Source organism: Salmo salar, chromosome 18 (assembly GCF_965601325.2).
Source record: "Salmo salar chromosome 18, fSalSal1, whole genome shotgun sequence".
Classification (NCBI taxonomy): domain Eukaryota; kingdom Metazoa; phylum Chordata; class Actinopteri; order Salmoniformes; family Salmonidae; genus Salmo; species Salmo salar.
Window position 1 is genome coordinate 67,868,974 of NC_138308.1, and position 19,844 is coordinate 67,888,817.

The 19,844-nt window shown below is 39.8% G+C and overlaps 1 protein-coding gene across 3 annotated transcripts in view; it reads left to right on the forward strand.

Moving 5' to 3' along the window:
* LOC106577488 (uncharacterized protein KIAA0232) overlaps positions 1 to 19,844 on the forward strand; it is a 100,427-nt gene that overhangs the window by 46,260 nt on the left and 34,323 nt on the right. For 2 of the 3 annotated variants that reach the window (XM_014155517.3, XM_014155515.3), the window contains exon 2: positions 13,878 to 14,436. In XM_014155517.3, coding sequence (XP_014010992.1) covers positions 14,218 to 14,436 — 219 coding nt within the window. In that variant the 5' untranslated portion in view covers positions 13,878 to 14,217. Of the gene's footprint in view, positions 1 to 10,104; positions 10,176 to 13,877; positions 14,437 to 19,844 lie in introns of those variants that run through there. The other variant, XM_014155516.3, reaches the window with a different exon arrangement.

Below are 19,844 nucleotides of genomic sequence, written 5' to 3' on the forward strand. Positions count from 1 at the left end.
GAGGAACATCCAAGGCAAGGGATGTATAAGCTAATCTGGACTGACCTTCAGATTTTGACAAAAGTATATGTCCAGCTGAAGAAATATCTCTTAATAACCAGGAGTTAAATATCTTTCCAATTTTCTCTACAACAGGACAGAAGTTTAAGTTGTCCCTTTAGTTCTGATATTTGCTAACTTTAATACCAAGATATGTGATCAAATCTTTTACAGGGATATTACATACTGAGTTTAAGTCACATCTTTTCAAGGCAAATAATTCACGCCCTAATATTCAGAGATAAATCAGGTACATGTGAGAAGGCATTAATACACTCAAGAACTTTGTTGTGATCTTTAAAAAAACAAAATGGTGGTGTCGTCAGCTAATTGTGAACATTTTCTCATTATCTTGTATCTGAATACCCCTAAAACTATCCTTATTGATATGAAGTGCCATAACTTGTGTGACCAATAAGAAAGGAGAAATTGGGCATCCTTGTTTAATTCCGCGTCGAATCTCTGAAGTTCCATGGGATAATTGAACAGTGCTGTTACAATTTGAAAATATTGACCAAAAACAAAAAAAATCTGAGTCTCAAAAAGAAAATAATGTTCAACTGTATCAAAAGCCTTGTAAAAGTCTACAAATAAAATAAAGCTGTCTTCCATACTGTGCTCATTGTAGTCTATCAAGTCCAATACTAGTCAAATATTATTACATATACAGTGCTGTGAAAAAGTATTTGCCCCTTCCTGATTTCTTATTTTTTTGCACATTTTTCACACAATGTTTCAGATCATCAAACAAATGTTAATATTACACAAAGATAACCCAAGTAAACACAAAATACAGTTTGTGATAGCTTTTTTCCCTTAATAAATAAAATTATCTAAACCTAAATGGCCCTGTGACAAAGTAATTGCAAGAACATAAAGGCTCGTCTCACTTTTGGCAAAAAAAACATCTTGATGATCCCCAAGACTTTTGGGAAAATATTCTGTGGACTGACGAGACAAAAGTTGAACTTTTTGGAAGGTGCGCGTCCCGTTACATCTGCCGTAAAAGTAACACAGCATTTCAGAAAAAAAACATCATACCAACAGTCATACATGGTGGTGGTAGTGTGATGGTCTGGGGCTGCTTTGCTGCTTCAGGCAGGACCTGGATGACTTGCTGATGGTTGTTGCTGCTGAGGGTGGCACAACCAGTTATTAGGTTTAGGGGACAATTACTTTTTCACATAGGGCCATGACGGTTCGGATAGCTTTTTTCCATTAATAAATAAAATCATCACTTAAAAACCCAAGTAAACACAAAATGCAGTTATCTTTGTGTAATATTTAAATTTGTTTGATCTGAAACATTTAAGTGTGACAAATGTGCAAAGAAATAAGAAATCAGGAAGGGGGCAAATACTTTTTCACAGCACTGTATGTCTGCCCTTCATAAAACCAGACCGGGTATCATCAATGATTTGCTCAATACTTTTAAAACGTTTTTCTTCAAAGCAAGTAGCTTTTCATTAATGTGATTGGTCTCCAATTTTCTAACATAGGATCTTTGTTTGGTTTGGGGATTACAGAAATGAGTCATTGTGTCATAGAAACAGGCAGGACCCCTAAATCAAGTGCCTCTTTAAAAACATTAAATATAAATTCAACAATATCCTCCTGAAAATATTTATAGAATTCACTAATAAGGCCATCATTCCCTGGAGATGTGTTCTCTCTTAACTTGCTGATATTTTTTTCTTTTTTTTTTCTTCATAAAAATAAATTCATCAGAAGACTTTTGGAAGTCTTCATCTATGAATTTTGCATAGTCTTTGACAGAGTCTAGAAAGGCAGATATGTCACTAGTAGGACAGGCATTACTGCTGTAAAGATTACCATAGTATTCTGAAACATATTTTGAAATGTCTTTGGGGTTTTCATTTTCTTTGCCCTCTATATTTAAGCTTATGAATAGAAGTAAATTCAGATTTTTATTCTTTTCTAAATTGTAAAAGTATAATTTTTTTTTTTCACCTTCCTCCAACCATCTCCTTCTTTATTTTACAAATGCCCCTTTTGCTGTCTCTTCATACATTTGGTCCATTTCTAGTTGTAAAGAAAATAACTGACCCTTTCCTTCTTCATCAAGGTCCTCCATAGAGATTAGAGAAAGTATTTCCTGAACAATTTCATTTTCCCTCAATCTTTTAAGTTCAGCTATTTCTTTGCCTCTCATCATGGCTGTTTGTCTGATTCCATACTTCATTAATTCCCAATATTTTCCATAAGACTTAAATAGTTGGGCTTTTCTTGTATAATATCTTTGGCATCCATCTTGAAATGATCATCTTCCAACAATCTACTATTGAGTTTCCAATAACTCCGTTTTGGTTTATTAAATTCAGATCCATTAATATTTAAAGACAATAACTTTATGATCAGTAAGAGTTGATGGTTCAATGGATACCTTGACTACAGTGTTATCTAATGAATTAGAAATCAACCGTAAGTCAATTCTTGACTGTCTGGACATGCATGTCATTGTTACTCCAAGTGACGTCTTTTTTTTATCAGGATATTTAGATCTTCAAATATCGACTAATCCAAGACCAGGACATAGATTATTAAACTCAGGATTAACAATATTGGATCTGTTAGGAGGGGCATATCTGTCAATCATCACATTAGGTGGAGATTTTAATTAATTTAGATATCCTGAAATACACTCAACTCTTAATCTCTTGAAATAATATCCGGTTGTTTTGTTTGTTGGATGCATAAATATTCCTTAATAAAAACATTAGTAGAATTATGCCATTCTTTTATTTTGAATGCTAACCGCAAAGTCCACTATTGTGGCTAATCCTTATTGTGGCAAGCTTTACATAGATGGGTCCGGCCACCATTAATCAAATAAGAACTCTATTATAAATTAGGGTTATTTTAGATGATGACACTTAGCTATAGTTAGCTAGCCATCTATAGCTACTGAAACAGATTGTGTCATTTTGCTATGTTTTTGCTATGTTTTTGGGGAAGAACATTGTTTGCATCCATGAGCTAGCTAGCTTTTTTTTAATGACCAGCACTGTAGGTGCACGTGACAACTTTACTGGCATCATAGCATACGTATCAATGAATCCTTGTGACATATGAAATACGAGGGATGGTGTAATAACTATGTAAAAAATGTATGAACGCGTTAAATTATGTGACATGCGGTCATATTCAGATCCTGATTGGTCAACAAGCTTATTTGACACGCCAAATTGTGTTATTTTACACGTCAAAGACCCTAACGGCGTTCCATAGAAATCCTGGTTGAGAATGAAACGACTGAACAAATGAACAACGAAACCGCACAACAAGTAAGTGAAAGAAATAGGTTTTGATTATGTTTTACTGGTAATGGGGACATGCGTAAATGACAACTTTTTGGTGTGTCTGTGTGTAACCGTTTATTTAACTAGGCAAGTCAGTTAAGAACAAATTCTTATTTACAATGACGAAGCTGGGCCAATTGTCCGCCGCCCTATGGAACTCCCAATCACGGCCGGATGTGAGACAGCCAGGATTCGAATCAGGAACTGTAGTGACGCCTCTTGCACTGAGATGCAGTGCCTTAGACCGCTGCGCCCGTGTGTGTGTGTTAACTATTTAACTGTGCTAGAATGCTTAAAAGGGCGTTTAAATTTTTTTTTTGTATTAATCGGTTATCGGTATCAGGTTTTTTGGCAAGGATATTGGATATTGGCCAAGAATGTCATATTGGTGCATCCCTAATTTTTACCCAAAAGCTAGATCGGAAGAACAAGCATGAGTCTCTTGCAGAAAGTAAAAGTCTGCATTAAACCGTTTGCAATACAGGAAAATAGCCTTACGTTTGAGTAAATTACAAATACCCCTGACATTAATTGAACAAAGAGATAAAGACAAACTTCAACCAACGACCTTGTTATGCCAATATAAGCTTTTCCTAAGGATATGTAACTCAAAATGATTTCCATCCCATTATTAACCCCTCCAACAAAAAAGTAATTCTGGTCATAAAGTTACCAAATTATTTTTACTCCCACAAGGGGGAGGCATTGTGTAGACCTTACAATAAGCAGTTATTCACCCTTAGTTTAGTTTACAAGTTTTCAGGTCAGTCTTTTCTCATTCAAGTGTTTGTAATTTCTTTACAATAAAAAGCTGCTTTTCACTTGGCAATTAGTCTGTGTTTAGGCCTACCAGTTCTATCCGAGTTAGACTGGCTCTCTCAAATGTTCTATTTTGGCCGCATTTCTTTCCCATCGATGATCACTCTTGCACTGATAGACAAGTACTGTTTTCCCTGCCGTTCGAGCTGTAGCCATCATCGGCCACAGTTTCTCATGTCATTTTGTCCGTTGAGGTCAGATCCTCCGTGATCCTGAATTTTTGCATGATGAGGAACTCGCAATTTTTTGCTCGCCTCCAGAGAAGATCCCATGTAGAGCTGTTGGTAAACCGGATGACGGTTGTCCTCAGTCTCTTGTCTTGATCCTTGAGTCTTCCCAAACGATGAACGATGTCAACATTTTCCTGAAGTTTGACTTTTGATTCGAGAATGACAGCTCCACAGATGTCAACAAATCTGCATTTGATGTCCTCACCCACCTGCTCTGGAAATCCATGGAGCCTCACCTTTTGCTCGAGTTCAGCCACCTTTTTTTCATTTTCCTGGCAAGATTACTTCCACTTTCTTCATGTCATTTGAGGGTTTTCACTTCTCCAAAGATTAAGTCAAAAAAAAAATTGATGGCCTCAATTTTCATTGTATTCTCCCTAACCATGTCCTCCAAGCTATTTTCCCTTTCATTCATCTCTGCTGTCAAAATAATCACAATATTGTTTTGCATTTCAAGAAGTGACATGCCCCCTTTTTCCCCTGGGGCTTGACTGGAGTGCTGGCCTAAGGTAACGGCCTGAGCTGGTGAATGGATGGACGCAAGTTGTGAGCATTGTTGTCCGTGCTCACCAAAATTTCACCACCCAAAACTTTATTTGCCCCCACACTTACATTCTGAAGAGGAGTACCCAAAACCATACCATCTTTTGCTGTTAATTGTCCATATGATGATTTCTCCATTTCTTTTATTTTGGTTCTGGTCGTGGAAGTTTCCATGTACTGTAGACAAGCTAGTTTTTGAGCTAGCTAGCTGATCTGGCTATCTAGTGTTGTCGCTAACTTAATCGTTTTAGAGGTTAATAACTTGCAGAAAGTAATCAATTACTTCTGTAAACTAAACCATATTCATACGGGGGTTTATTCAGGTGAGGAAATCCAATAATTCCTGCAGCTACCAAAAAAACGCATCAACAATGACCGCCAACTTGCGTGCGCCCTCTGTTCAGAGCAAGATGTTGGATCTAGCAAGTGTCAGCGAATTAGCTAACGTTAGCTTTCATTGTAAAAAATGTCTGTTTATAGTTTTCTATTGGATGCTAACTATGTACTGAGTTGACCAATCGTGTTGCTGTATGAAATAGTTTTGCATGGGTATATACCTATGGCCACCAATTGTAAAGCTCTCGATCTTGCCCTTTTGATGCCTATAATGGGCAACCCATAACGTGCATCTGTTATTGAGACTAGAAGGCCACCCAATCAAATGAGTTCAATCTCCATTTGCTCTTCACATCGTTCCCCTGCCTAATGGACTAAAATAAACAGAACCGATGCTCAATTAAGTTCTGGTCCATTTGTGTTGAGAAGAGAGAGAGAGAGAGACATTAAATTACTGAAATAATTTCAAGAAGTGTTTGCAACTCTGAATTGCAGTTTGTTTTATTTTTTATAAATGACAAAGTTTAACCTGTTAGGGCTAGGGGGCAGTATTGACACGGCTGGATAAAAAACATACCCGATTTAATCTGGTTACCACTCCTACCCAGTAACTAGAATATGCATATACTTATTACATATGGATAGAAAACACCCTAAAGTTTCTAAAACTGTTTGAATGGTGTCTGTGAGTATAACAGAACTCAAATGGCAGGTCAAAACCTGAGAGATTCCTTTACAGGAAGTGGCCTGTCTGACCATTTCTTGAACTTCTTTTCCATCTCTATCTTTTACTAAGGATCTCTGCTCTAACGTGACACTTCCCACGTCTTCCATAGGCTCTCAGAGCCCGGGAAAAAACAGAATGTCGTCATTCCAGCCCCAGGCTGAAACACATTATCGCCTTTCTCAAGTGGTCGATCAAGGGACTCTGGGCTTATGCGCGTGACCCGACCGCCCCCGCCTTTGTGATTTTTTTCCTCTGTTTGCCGAAAAGGAGATTCCCTGTCGGAATATTATCGCTTTTCTATGAGAAAAATGGCGTAAAAATTGATTTTAAACAGCGGTTGACATGCTTCGAAGTACGGTAATGGAATATTTAGAATTTTATTGTCACGAATTGCGCCATGCGCGCGACACTTCTTTACCATTTCGGATAGTGTCTGGAACGCACGAACAAAACGCCGCTATTCAGATATAACGATGGATTATTTTGGACCAAACCAACATTTGTTATTGAAGTAGACGTCCTGGGAGTGCATTCTGACGAAGACAACAAAAGGTAATCAAACTTTTATAATAGTAAATATGATTATGGTGAGTGCTAAACTTGCCGGGTGTCTAAATAGCGAGCCCGTGATTCCTGGGCTATGTACTTAGAATATTGCAAAATGTGCTTTCACCAAAAAGCTATTTTAAAATCGGACATATCGAGTGCATAGAGGAGGTCTGTATCTATAATTCTTAAAATAATTGTTATGCTTTTTGTGAACGTTTATCGTGAGTAATTTAGTAAAATGTTAGCGAATTCCCCGGAAGTTTGCGGGGGGGGTATGCTAGTTCTGAACGTCACATGCTAATGTAAAAAGCTGGTTTTTGATATAAATATGAACTTGATTGAACAAAACATGCATGTATTGTATAACATAATGTCCTAGGGTTGTCATCTGATGAAGATCATCAAAGGTGAGTGCTGCATTTAGCTGTCTTCTGGGTTTTGGTGACATTATATGCTGGCTTGAAAAATGGGTGTCTGATTATTTCTGGCTTGGTACTCTGCTGACATAATCTAATGTTTTGGTTTCGTTGTAAAGCCTTTTTGAAATCGGACAGTGTGGTTAGATTAACGAGAGTCTTGTCTTTAAATAGCTGTAAAATAGTCATATGTTTGAGAAATTGAAGTAATAGGATTTTGAAGGTTTTGAAAATCGCGCAACAGGCTTAAAGTGGCTGTTACGTAGGTGGGACGAATTCGTCCCGCCTAGCCCAGAGAGGTTCAACTGACCCACAGATTTCTTCTTAAATAATAGTCTGCTGACTTCAACAGGCTTCAAGCCTCCTTTTTAAGAGGCATATTCTCAACTATCTCAATACAGGTATGAATGTGGCAGGTGTTAATCATTGGCTTTGCTACACAGAAAGCAGCAGTTGACTACTCCATTGTCAAAATTTTTATTAAATCAGTAGACCAATATCTTAGAAAATATCATATACAGTGCCTTTGGAAAGTATTCAGACCCCTTGACTTTTCCCACATTTTGTTACGGTACAGCCTTATTCTAAAATTGATTAGATTAAAATTAAAGTTCCTCAGCAATCTACACACAATGACAATGTAAATGTATTTATTTTGCAAATTGATAAAAAATAAACACCTTATTTACATAAGCTTTCAGACCCTTTGCTATGAGACTAGAAATTGAGCTCAGGTGCATCCTGTTTCCATTGATCATCCTTAGGATGTTTCTATAACTTGGAGTCCACCTGTGGTAAATTCAGTTGATTGGACATGATTTGGAAAGGCACACACCTGTCTATTTCAGGTCCCACAGTTGACGGTGCATGTCAGATCAAATACCAAGCCATGAGGTCGAAGGAATTGTTCGTAGAGCTCAGAGGCAGGATTGTGTCGAGGCACAGATCTAGGGAAGGGTACCAAAAAAATGTCTGCAGCATTGAAGGTCCCCGAAAACACAGTGGCCTCCATCATTCTTAAATGGAAGATGTTTGGAACCACTGAGACTCTTCCTAGAGCTGGCCGCCCAGCCAAACTGAGCAATCGTGGGAGAATGGCCTTGGCCACTCTGGCAGAGCTCTAGAGTTCCTCTGTGGAGATGGGAGAACCTTCCAGAAGGACAACCATCTCTGCAGGACTCCATCAATCAGGCCTTTATAGTAGAGTGGCCAGATGGAAGCCACTCCTCAGTAAAAGGCACATGACAGCCCGCTTGGAGTTTGCCAAAAGGCACCTAAAGACCCTCAGACCATGAGAAACAAGATTCTCTAGTCTGATGAAACCAAGATTGAACTTTGGCCTGAATGCCAAGCGTCATGTCTGGAGGAAACCTGGCACCATCCCTACGGTGAAGCAGGGTGATAGCAGCATCATGCTGTGGGGATGTTTTTCAGCAGCAGGGATTGTGAGACTAGTCAGGATCGAGGGTAAGAAGAATGGAGCAAAGTACAGAGCGATCCTTGATGGAAACCTGCTCTAGAGCGCTCAGGACCTCAGACTGGGGTGAAGGCTCACCTTCCAACAGGACAACGACCCATAATTTTCTGTTACTGCATATATTGATTACAGTAATTTACCATTCTCATTCTGAGTGGAAATGTTATTTGCAAAGTTCACAAGTTGCTAAACTTTTGAGAAACAAGTTTTGGGTTATTTCATACCATTTACACGTTCCATTTGAGCAATTGGCATGTGTCTGGTTCCTCTGTCCTGTTAATGTTGACAGAGCACGCATCTTGAGCACGCATGGAAGTACCTGGTCTGCTACTCGCTAATGTCAAATAAAGGAAAGTACTTTTTTCATTTTTTTTTTTTCATCTTGCACGGCAAGTCAACAAAGTCATTTTTTATTTTTTATTAGTTCCTAATAGTTCCTCACAGTATTTGAAAAATCTTTCCAACACTCCCCCTCAATAATCGTCGTCACTAATAAATAGGCTATAGAAATGTTGCGTTTGTTTGTTTCTATTTTAATGATTGCCAATTTCATCTTAATACTATAGCATAGCTGTCCCCTTAATACTTTCCTTGCAGGGTTCGCACTCGGTGCTTGAGGTGCTCAAAGTACTTGAATTTGGCACTCTGAAATTCAAGTACTAAAATACCTTGAAAATCTAACATTTTCTCAAGCTGGTGATTGAAAAATACTTTTATTAAAATGAGAGGATAACAGAAAATGATCAAATATGTTTATATGAAAAATATATTGGTCTTGCAAATTAATTTCCAGGCAGACTACCAAGTTTTATTTCCTCACGTGTTTCGTGCTCTGGTTGCCAGGCGAGCTCGCTCATTCCACTCAGTCAGGCAGGTACAGAACTGACTGATTAGGCGCTGCAAAACATCACATCGACAGCCAAAATGCCTGGCAAATGTAGATTCAGTTTTGCCTGCAGGATATTGACGTTTGAATGGGTTTTGCCAGACCCAACCAGGGATTCAGTGGAGGAAAATGCTGTTTATGCACCTATTGTTTGTGAAATAGAATTGACTCATTTTTGTTTATTTAGTTAATTATCGTTTACCAACTTATTATTGCATTCCCAGCATTTATCAACGCTCGGTAGGCTTCTTGATCTGAGTTCTAATCGCGCCTGCCTCTGCAAACGAGTGGAATCCTGAATGATTCATGTATGCTCCCCTGGATTTGCCTTGTTAGCAGCGCATTCATTCACCACGGGAAAACCATTCCCACGACAGTTTCACCTCTCAGCTTAACTACATCAGCCCAGACCTACAGTGGCAAGTAGCAGAGAGACGCTGCTGACAGTGGGAATTTTTTTAACAACCCTCAACTCCTGCGGTGTCAGACATCCCCCAAACAACCCCCCCCCCCCCCCTCTCAGAGAATGGGTGTACAACTGGTAAATAGTTGCTGATATTTCAGTTGGATGTCTAGCTAACCATAGCTAGGTAGGCCAATGGCTTTGGCTGTTAGCCAGGTAGCTAGCAATAACTAGCTGGCTAGCTAGAAGGAGGAAGTTAGAAGCTAACCTTGAATGGAGCCTGACCCCAGCAAGAGTAGTTCACTGAAATTAAGCTAGCTATAATCAAGAAGTGCTACTATAAGTTCTCATAACAAAATACATTTTCTTTACAGAGAGTAGTGAGACACTGGTGAGTCAGGCTGCAAATGAGATGCAGAGAGAGAGAGAGGTTAGTAGTACTTGGGGTCCCTTACAATTTAAGTAGGTTCCACTAAGAGAATCTTTAATCTTATCAAACACAATAACTTATTTCTCTTCAAATGGGTATAGGATACATTTGAGTAAACTAATGGCCTTTTACAATGTCAGAATTCCCTTTGTCATTATGTGTTGGGACAGCCTGTGGGACCTAAAATTAAGTGAAATATAAAGACAATTTAGTATTATATACACTGAACAAAAAATATAAATGCAATCATTTGAAAGATTTTACTGAGTTACAGTTCGTAAATCAGCTAACATCAGTACTGACTTACCACTCCTGTATGTAGTGAAACACTTATTATTGAGTAGAACTTGTAAGAGTTTTCTTTTTTTGTTCATGAGGTTGTGGTGATATACTGCCATCTGGAGGCGACTAGAAACAATTGCATAATAGGAACTATTACAAATTGATTGTCCTTGAAAATAAATATTAGTGCTTTGAAAAAGTACTTGAAAGTCCTTGTACGAACCCTGTCCTTGTCAATTCATTATATTGTAGCCTACTTTCAGAAAGCCTAAGGTAAAGGAAAGTAGCAATATTTGCTCTTATCTGACATACCCCCGTAAAAGCACCCAGAGTGTGCCTGTACGTTCTCTGATTCTCTCTGTAGGCCTGTACAGTTGAAGTCGGAAGTTTACATCCACTTAGGTTGCAGTCATTAAAACTCGTTTTTCAACCACTCCACAAATTTCTTGTTAACAAACTATTTTTTTGGCAAGTTGGTTAGGTCATCTACTTTGTGCATGACACAAGTAATTTTTACAACAATTGTTTACAGACAGATTATTTCACTTATAATTCACTGTATCACAATTCCAGCGGGTCAGAAGTTTACATACACTAAGTTGACTGTGCCTTTTAAACGGCTTAGAAAAATCCAGAAACTGATCTTATGGCTTTAGAAGATTCTGATAGGCTAATTGACATAATTTCAGTCAATTGGAGGTGTACCTGTGGATGCATTTCAAGGCCTCCCTTCAAACTCAGTGCCTCTTTGCTTGACATCATGGGAAAATAAAATAAATCCGCCAAGACCTCAGAAAAGAAATTGTAGACCTCCACGAGTCTGGTTCATCCTTGGGAGAAATTTCCAAACGCCTGAAGGTACCACGTTCATCTGTACAAACAATAGTACGCAAATATAAACACCATGGGACCACGCAGCCGTGATACCACTCAGGAAGGAGTTGCGTTCTGTCTCCTAGAGATGAACGTACTTTGGTGCGAAAAGTGCAAATCAATCCCAGAACAACAGCAAAGGACCTTGTGAAGATGCTGGAGGAAACGAGTACAAAAGTATCTATATCCACAGTAAAACGAGTCGTATATCGACATAACCTGAAAGGCCACTCAGCAAGGAAGAAGCCAATGCTCCAAAAAAGCCATAAAGACTACGGTTTGCAACCGCCCATGGGGAGAAAGATCATACTTTTTGGAGAAATTTCTTCTGGTCTGATGAAACAAAAATAGAACTGTCTGGGCATTATGACCATTATGTTTGGAGGAAAAAGGGAGAGGCTTTGCTGCAGGGGGACTGGTGCACTTCACAAAATAGATGGCATCATGAGGAAAGAAAATGATGTGGATATATTGAAGCAACATCTCAAGACATCAGTCAGGAAGTTAAAGCTTGGTCGCAAATGGGTCTTCCAAATAGACAAATACCCCAAGCATACTTCCAAAGTTGTGGCAAAATGGCTTAAGGACAACAAAGTCAAGGCATTGGAGTGGTCATCACAAAGCCCTGACCTCAATCCTATAGATATTTTTCTGGGCAGAACTGAAAGCGTGTGCGAGCAAGGAGGCCTACAAAACCTGACTCAGTTACACCAGCTCTGTCAGGAGGAATGGGCAAAATTGAACTTATTGTGGGAAGCTTGTGGAAGGCTACCAGAAACGTTTGACCCAAGTTAAATAATTTAAAAGTAATGCTACCAAATACTAATTGAGTGTATGTAAACTTCTCACCCACTGGGAATGTGATGAAAGAAATAAAAGCTGAAATATATCATTCTCTCTACTATTATTCTGACATTTCACATTCTTAAAATAAAGTGGTGATCCTAACTGACCTAAGACAGGGAATTTTTACTAGGATTAAATGTCAGGAATTGTGAAAAACTGAGTTTAAATGTATGTACATTTCCGACTTCAACTCTATGTCCATTCAGACAGGCTACTTTTGGAATCTTTCTGGACTCAATTTGTTTAAATATGAATCAAACGCTCCTGTCATGATTTAGTCTTGTAACAGGTCTATTTTCAGTAGCTTAGGCTACATTATTTCTCACATTACAGCATCCTTGCTTTGAAGAATGGTCGAATGACCGCAGCAGCAGGTTATACAAATATAAAAGTGGGAGAAAACCCATCAGACTTCGTTTGAATGGTTTTGTGCGTCGAAATAGGATCTGCATAAAGAAAATATAATGCAGAAAAGCCAAAGACAAGGTAGGCATATCTTAATTTTGACTCTGTTAATGTTGTCATTACAAAAATTTGACACATCCTCTCCAACCTGGCATTTTGTTAAATATTTACTTTATACCTTGAATAATAATGAAATGCCTTGATAATAACGAAGGGTAATGGCTGGTTTCAAATAGGTTTTATTAATTATCATATCCATGTAAACATGTGTACAAACAGAATTGTCATCTCCCCTTTTATGACCCCCGTGTACATTGGCCTGGCCAATTACCGTAACCTCAAATTGTGTGTGTAACCGGGTTGTACAGCTGGCAGCTGGCGCTAGTGGAACACATTGTAAAGGGTGTCTGAACTTCTTGATTGGGACTTGTTTAATATTTGGTTCATTTAATAAATGCTAGCTGCCATGACTGAATTCAAACGCAAGTTGATTTGTGTGTGTGTGTTCGCAGCTGGGAAGACTTAGCCAAATCCTTTAACCAATTAGTGGGGTTAGATGGGGACTGTGAAAATGCTGACTTTTTAAAAAAACTTTTTTTTTTTTAGGTTACTCATTAAATGCTTTCACATTTTTTAATATGCATTTCTAAAATGTTATAGTTGATTTGAAGGCCACTGAAATTTGGAGCTATTGGAGTTAACGTATTGTCCCATGTACATTGTGTAATTTACTGATGGTCTCTAACTAGCCCCATAGGGCATTATGATCAGGTTGAGTGGAGCACAAATTAATGATTACTTGTGTGCTGCCAGCTGTTGTCATGTGGGCAGGATTGAAACCAAACCCAACCTTAATTTACGTTGTGATGACGTCACGACCACAAGTCTCACAACTCCGTTATGAACAAGACTGACTTTATGACCAAAATTATCCTATTTACACTTTGTAGTCAATTTTGACAGTATAATAAATGTTGCCGACTCATATCGATGCCACAGACTATTTTCTAAATGACACGTTTGTTTTTAGGAGCAGTTGCTCTTTTAAAAACCATCTGTGGGGACAGACAGCCTGTAGATATGGACTTGGGCAGGGTGGGAGATGAGGCCTGTAGTAACCAATAATTGAACAAGGTCAACAAGCCATTTTATGTTGAAGTATGTTGTGAGAAACTGCTTTGTGTTCTTTGTAAGTCTTCTAAGTCTAGGGCCTATATCATGGTTTAACAGAACACACCTTGTGAAACATTTTAAATGCAACACAGAGAAGTGACGCAAGTCTGTTTCCTCTTTCAGGTTGTGCCGGTGGAGTGAGCCGCAGCCCAACATGATCCCCTCCGATTGATGCGCAAACACGTCAAGTGTTTTGCCAAGCAGCTGATCGCTTTCATCAGTTAAAGCCATGCCTGACGAGTAAAGATCCCTACTTGCTCAAGGCAATAAAACATATATTTTTTAAAACAGCCCCCTACATGTCTCTGCAAGTAGACTCCCTCTTGTCCGTCCTGCTGGAGTAAATACCCCCCTTTCAGATAGGGCAGTAGGGCCTCTCTCCGCACCGCCCCACTACTGCCCCTCCACATCCACCTGTCACAATGCCGCTCCACCTCAGAATGGTCAACACCTAAAGATTCCCATGCGTCCAGTGAGCGACGGTCCTGCTCCTGTAAGCTTCTCGCGCACCCACCCCCCAGTTGGCCCCCTGCCCACCTCTGAGATGTCCCTGCTCCACTCGCTGGGCCCAGTGCAGAGCTGGCTGGGCCAGGAGCTGGAGAAGTGCGGGATCGATGCCATGATCTACACCCGCTACGTCCTCAGCCTGCTCCTGCACGACAGTTACGACCTGCAGGATCAGGTGGGTTTCCAGCAGTAACAATGTCTTGTTAAACATGATGGTCTCTAGTTCCCCCACTTGGTTAAAGCAATATCAGTTCTAGTGATCATAACATTTTAAGGGAAAAGGGATACCTAGTCAGTTGCATAACTGAATCCTTTCAACCAAAATGTCTTCCACATTTAACCCAACCCCTCTGAATCAGAAATGATAACAAGGAAAGCCAAAGGCAGTGCCTAAAGAAATTATTCACACCCCTATTCCACATTTTTGTTATAGCCTGAATTCAAAATGGATTAAATGTAATCATCTCACCCAACTACACACAGTACACCATAATGACAAAGTGAAAACATGTTTTTAGAAATGTATTGAAAAATGAAATAGATACACTGTATACAAATGTTTGTGGAGACCCTATTTCCGCCATACCCACTGCTGACAGGTGTAAAAATCAAGCACACAGCCATTTCAATCGCCATAGACCAACATTGGCAGTAGAATGGCCTTTACTGAAAAACTCAGACTTTCAACGTGGCACCGTCATAGAATGCCAGCTTTCCAACAAGTAAGGTCAAACTTCAGCCATGATAGAGCTGCCCCTGTCAACTGAAAGTGCTGTTATTGTGAAGTGGAAACATCTAGGAGCAACAATGGCTCAGCCGCGAAGTGGTGTGCCACACAAGCTCAGAATGGGACCGCCGAGTGCTGAAGCGTTTGTCCTCGGTTGCAACACTGCCTCTGGAAGCAACGTCAGCACAACAACTGTTCGTCGGGAGCTTCATGAAATGGCTTTCCATGGCTGAGCAGCTGCACACAAGCCTAAGATCACCATACCCAATGACAAGCGTCGGCTGGAGTGGTGTAAAGCTCGCTGCCATTGGACTCTGGAGCAGTGGAAACGCATTCTCTAAAGTGATTAATCACGGGTCACCATCTGGCAGTCTGATGGACGAATCTGGGTTTGGCAGATGCCAGGAGAAAGCTACTTGCCCGAATGCATAGTGCCAACTGTAAAGTTTGGTGGAGGAGGAATAATGGTCTGGGGCTGTTTCTCATGGTTCAGGCTAGACCCTTTAGTTCCAGTGAAGGGAAATCTTAACACAACAGCAAACAATGACATTAACGACGATTCTGTGCTTGCAACAGTTTGGGGAAGGCCTTTTCCTGTTTCATCATGAAAATGCCCCCGTGCACAAAGCGAGGTCCATACAAAAATGGTTTGTCGAGATCTGTGTGGAAGAACTTGAATAGCCTGCACAGAGCTGTGACCTCAACCCCATCGAACACCTTTGGGAAGAATTGGAACGCCAACTGCGAGCCAGGCCTAATCTCCCAACAGTTGGTAGTGTATCTAATAAATACCCCTCAGTCAATACTCTGTAGAAGCACCTTTTGACAGCGATTACAGCTATGAGTCTTTCTGGATAATTCTTGTAAGATCTTTGCACATTTGAATTGTACAAAATGAGCACATTTTTTACATTTTATTCTTCAAGCTCTGTCAAGTTGATGGTTGATCATTGCCCATTCAAATCTTGCCATGTATTTTCAAGCCGATTTCAGAAATCTGTAACTAGACCACTCCGGAACATTAATTATTTTGGTAAGAAACTCCAGTGTAGATTTGGCCAAGTTTTAGGTTATTGTCCTGCTGAAAGGTCAATTTGTCTGTAAGAAAGCAGACTGAACCATGTTTTCCTCTAGGATTTGTGCAAAACTCCCTAGTCCTTGCCGATGACAAGCATACCCATAAATGATGCTGCCACCACCATGCTTGAAAATATGAAGTGGTACTCAGTGATGTGTTGGATTTGCCCCAAACATAATACTTTGTATTTAGGACATAAATTACATTTCTTTGCCACATTTTTTTCAGTTTTACTTTAGTGCCTTATTGCAAACAGGATGCATATTCTGTACAGGCTTCCTTCGTTTTACTTTGTCATTTAGGCTTAGTAACTACAAATGTTGATCCATCCTCAGTTTTCTCATATCACAGCTATTAAACTCTGTAACTGTTTTAAAATCACTATTGGCCTCATAGTGAAATCCCAGATCGGTTTCCTTCCTCTCCGGCAACTGTAGACAATTTCAATTACTTTCACTAGTAAATGGGACAAACTGAGAACTGAAATGACATTTGAACCGTTTTACTGTCATTATTAGATCTTCAATATTCAAAGGATTGGTGTTTTGAATTTGGTCAAGTTTGTGTGTAAAAACAATTGTTAGCCATCAACAATAATAAGCCACCAGGTATAGACAACTGAGATGGGCAAACTATTGAGAATATTGAACATTTGTCATGTTTTTAACAAAAGCCTAAAGGATTGTGTGTATCCACAGGCGTGGAAGGAAGCTATAGTAATTCCACTACCTAAAAATGGTAAAGCACCCTTTGCTGGCTCTAACAGCCGCCCAATCAAGTTGCTACCTGTTGTTAGTAAACTAATGGAGAAAATTGTTTTGAACAAATACAATGCTATTTTCTAATAAGTAAACTACTGACTTTCAACTTGTACTGCAGTGACTCCGATGACTGACTGACTGGCTAAAAGCTGTATTTTTAGATTTCAGTGCAGCCTTTGATATTATTGATCATAATTTGTTATTGAGAAAACTCACTTGATATGGCTTTACATCATCTGCCATCACATGGTTGGAGAGTTACTTATCCAGTAGAAATGAGTATTCTTCAATGGGAGCTTCTCTAGCATCAGATACAGTGCATTCGACAAGTATTCAGGCCCCTTCCCTTTTTCCACGTTATGTTACGTTACAGCCTTATTCTAAAATTGTTGAGGGGGAAAAAACGATTTAATCTATCACACACAATACCCCATAATGACAAAGCACAAACAGGTTTCTAGAAATGTGGTAAATTAAATTGTTTGGACATGATTTGGAAAGGCACACACTTGTCTGTATAAGGTCCCACAGTTGACAGTGCATGTCAGAGCAAAAACCAAGCCATGAGGTTGAAGGAATTGTCCGTAGAGCTCCGAGACAGGATTGTGTCGAGGCACAGATCTAGGGAAGGGTACCAAAACATTTATGCAGCATTGAAGGTCCACAAGAACACAATGTCCTCCATCATTCTTAAATGGAAGACGTTTGGAACCACTGAGACTCTTCCTAGAGCTGGCTGTCGGGCCAAACTGAGCAATTGGGGGAGAAGAGCCTTGGTCAGGGAGGTGACCAAGAACCCAATGGTCATTCTGACAGAGTTCCCTCTGTGGAGATGGCAGAATCTTCCAAAAAGACAACCATCTCTGCAGCACTCTGCCAATCAGGCCTTTTTATAGTAGAGTGGCCAGACGGAAGCCACTCTACAGTAAAAGGAACATGACAGCCCGCTTGAAGATTGCCAAAAGGACTCCCAGACCATGAAAAACAAGATTCTCTGGTCTGATGAAACCAAGATTGAACTCTTTGGCCTGAATGCCAAGCATCACGTCTGGAGGAAACCTGGTACCATCCGTATGGTGAAGCGTGGTGGCAGCATCATGCTGTGGGGATGTTTTTCAGTGGCAGGGACTGGGAGATTAATCAGGATCGAGGGAAAGATGAACAGAGCAAAGTACAGAGCCTTGATGAAAACCTGCTCCAGAGCACTCAGGACCTCAGACTGGGGTGAAGGTTCAACTTCCAACAGGATAACAACCCTAAGCACACAGCCAAGAACACACAGGAGTGGCTTCGGGACAAGTCTCTGAATGTCCTTGAGTGGCCCAGCCAGAGCCCGGACTTGAACCCGATCTAACAACTTTGGAGAGACTTGAAAATAGCTGTGCAGCTACGCTCCCCATCCAACCTGACAGAGCTTGAGGATCTGCAGAGAAGACTGGGAGAAACTCCCCAAATACAGGTGTGCCAAGCTTGTGGTGTCAGACCCAAGGAGACTCGAGGCTGTAATCGCTGCCAAAGTTGCTTCAACAAAGTACTGAGTAAAGGTTCTGAATACATATTTAAATTGACTTTTTTTTAAAATATATAAATAAAAAATGGAAATATCCAATGTCTAAATCTGTTTTTGCTTTGTCATTATGGGGTATTGTGTGTAGATTGAGGGGGGAAATTTTTTTTTAATCCATTTTAGAATAAGGCTGTAATGTAACAAAATGTGAAAAAAGTCAAGTTAATCTTCTGTTTTTACAAATGATTTGTCACTTGTCTTAGAAGAAGCTAAAATGACTGTATGCTGACGATTGCACACTACACATCAGCACCTACAGCCAGTGAGCGCACTGAGACTCTTAGCAAGGAGTTACAGTTAGTGTCAGAATGGGTAATAAACTGTTCTGAAATACATCTAAAACAAAAGCAATTGTATTTGGTTCAAAGCATTCTCTTTGCCCTAAACCGTTGAAGAAGTTGAACTCCTAGCATTGGATAGTCAGTTATCATGGTCAAGTCATATTGACAAATTTGTTGTGAAGATTGGGAGAGGTAGCCTATGTCTGTATTAAAAACAATATGCGGTTTTGACACAGATCAACTGTACCATATTGATGTCCGGTAATAATTAAACTGTTAACCTCTCTGGGATTGTTCGGGACGCTAGCGTACCTTCTCGCCAACAGCCAGTGAAATTGCAGGGCGCCAAATTCAAACGGAAATCTCATAATTAAAATCCTTAAACATACAAGTATTATACACCATTTTTAAGATAGACTTCTTGTTAATCCAGCCACAGTGTCCGATTTCAAAAAGGCTTTACGGCGAAAGCACACCATGCGATTATGTTAGGTCAGCGCCTAGCCACAGAAAACCATACAGCCATTTTCCAAAGGAGAGGTGTCACAAAAGTCAGAAATAGCATTAAAATGTATCACTAAGCTCCCAGGACTCATCTTTGTCCAAAAACCTCATTTTGAAAATGGCGCTTTATGTTCAGAAATGCATCGTCTCAAACAAAACATCCGGTGAAAATGCAGAGAGCCACATCAAATTACAGAAATACTCATAAACATTGATGAAAGATACAAGTGTTATACACTGCTCGAAAAAATAAAGGGAACACTTAACCTGTTTAGTATAGGGGGCAGTATTTTCACGGCCGGATAAAAAAACGTACCCGATTTAAATCTGGTTATTACTCCTGCCCAGAAACTAGAATATGCATATAATTGTTTGATTTGGATAGAAAACACCCTAAAGTTTCTAAAACTGTTTGAATGGTGTCTGTGAGTATAACAGAACTCATATGGCAGGCCAAAACCTGAGAAGATTCTATACAGGAAGTGCCCTCTCTGACCATTTCTTGGCCTTCTATAGCCTCTTTATCGAAAACAGAGGATCTCTGCTGTAACGTGACATTTTCTAAGGCTCCCATAGGCTCTCAGAAGGCGCCAGAATGGGGAATGATGACTCTGCAGTCCCTGGCTGAAAAACAGTAGGGGATTTGGATAGTGGTCGATCTGAGA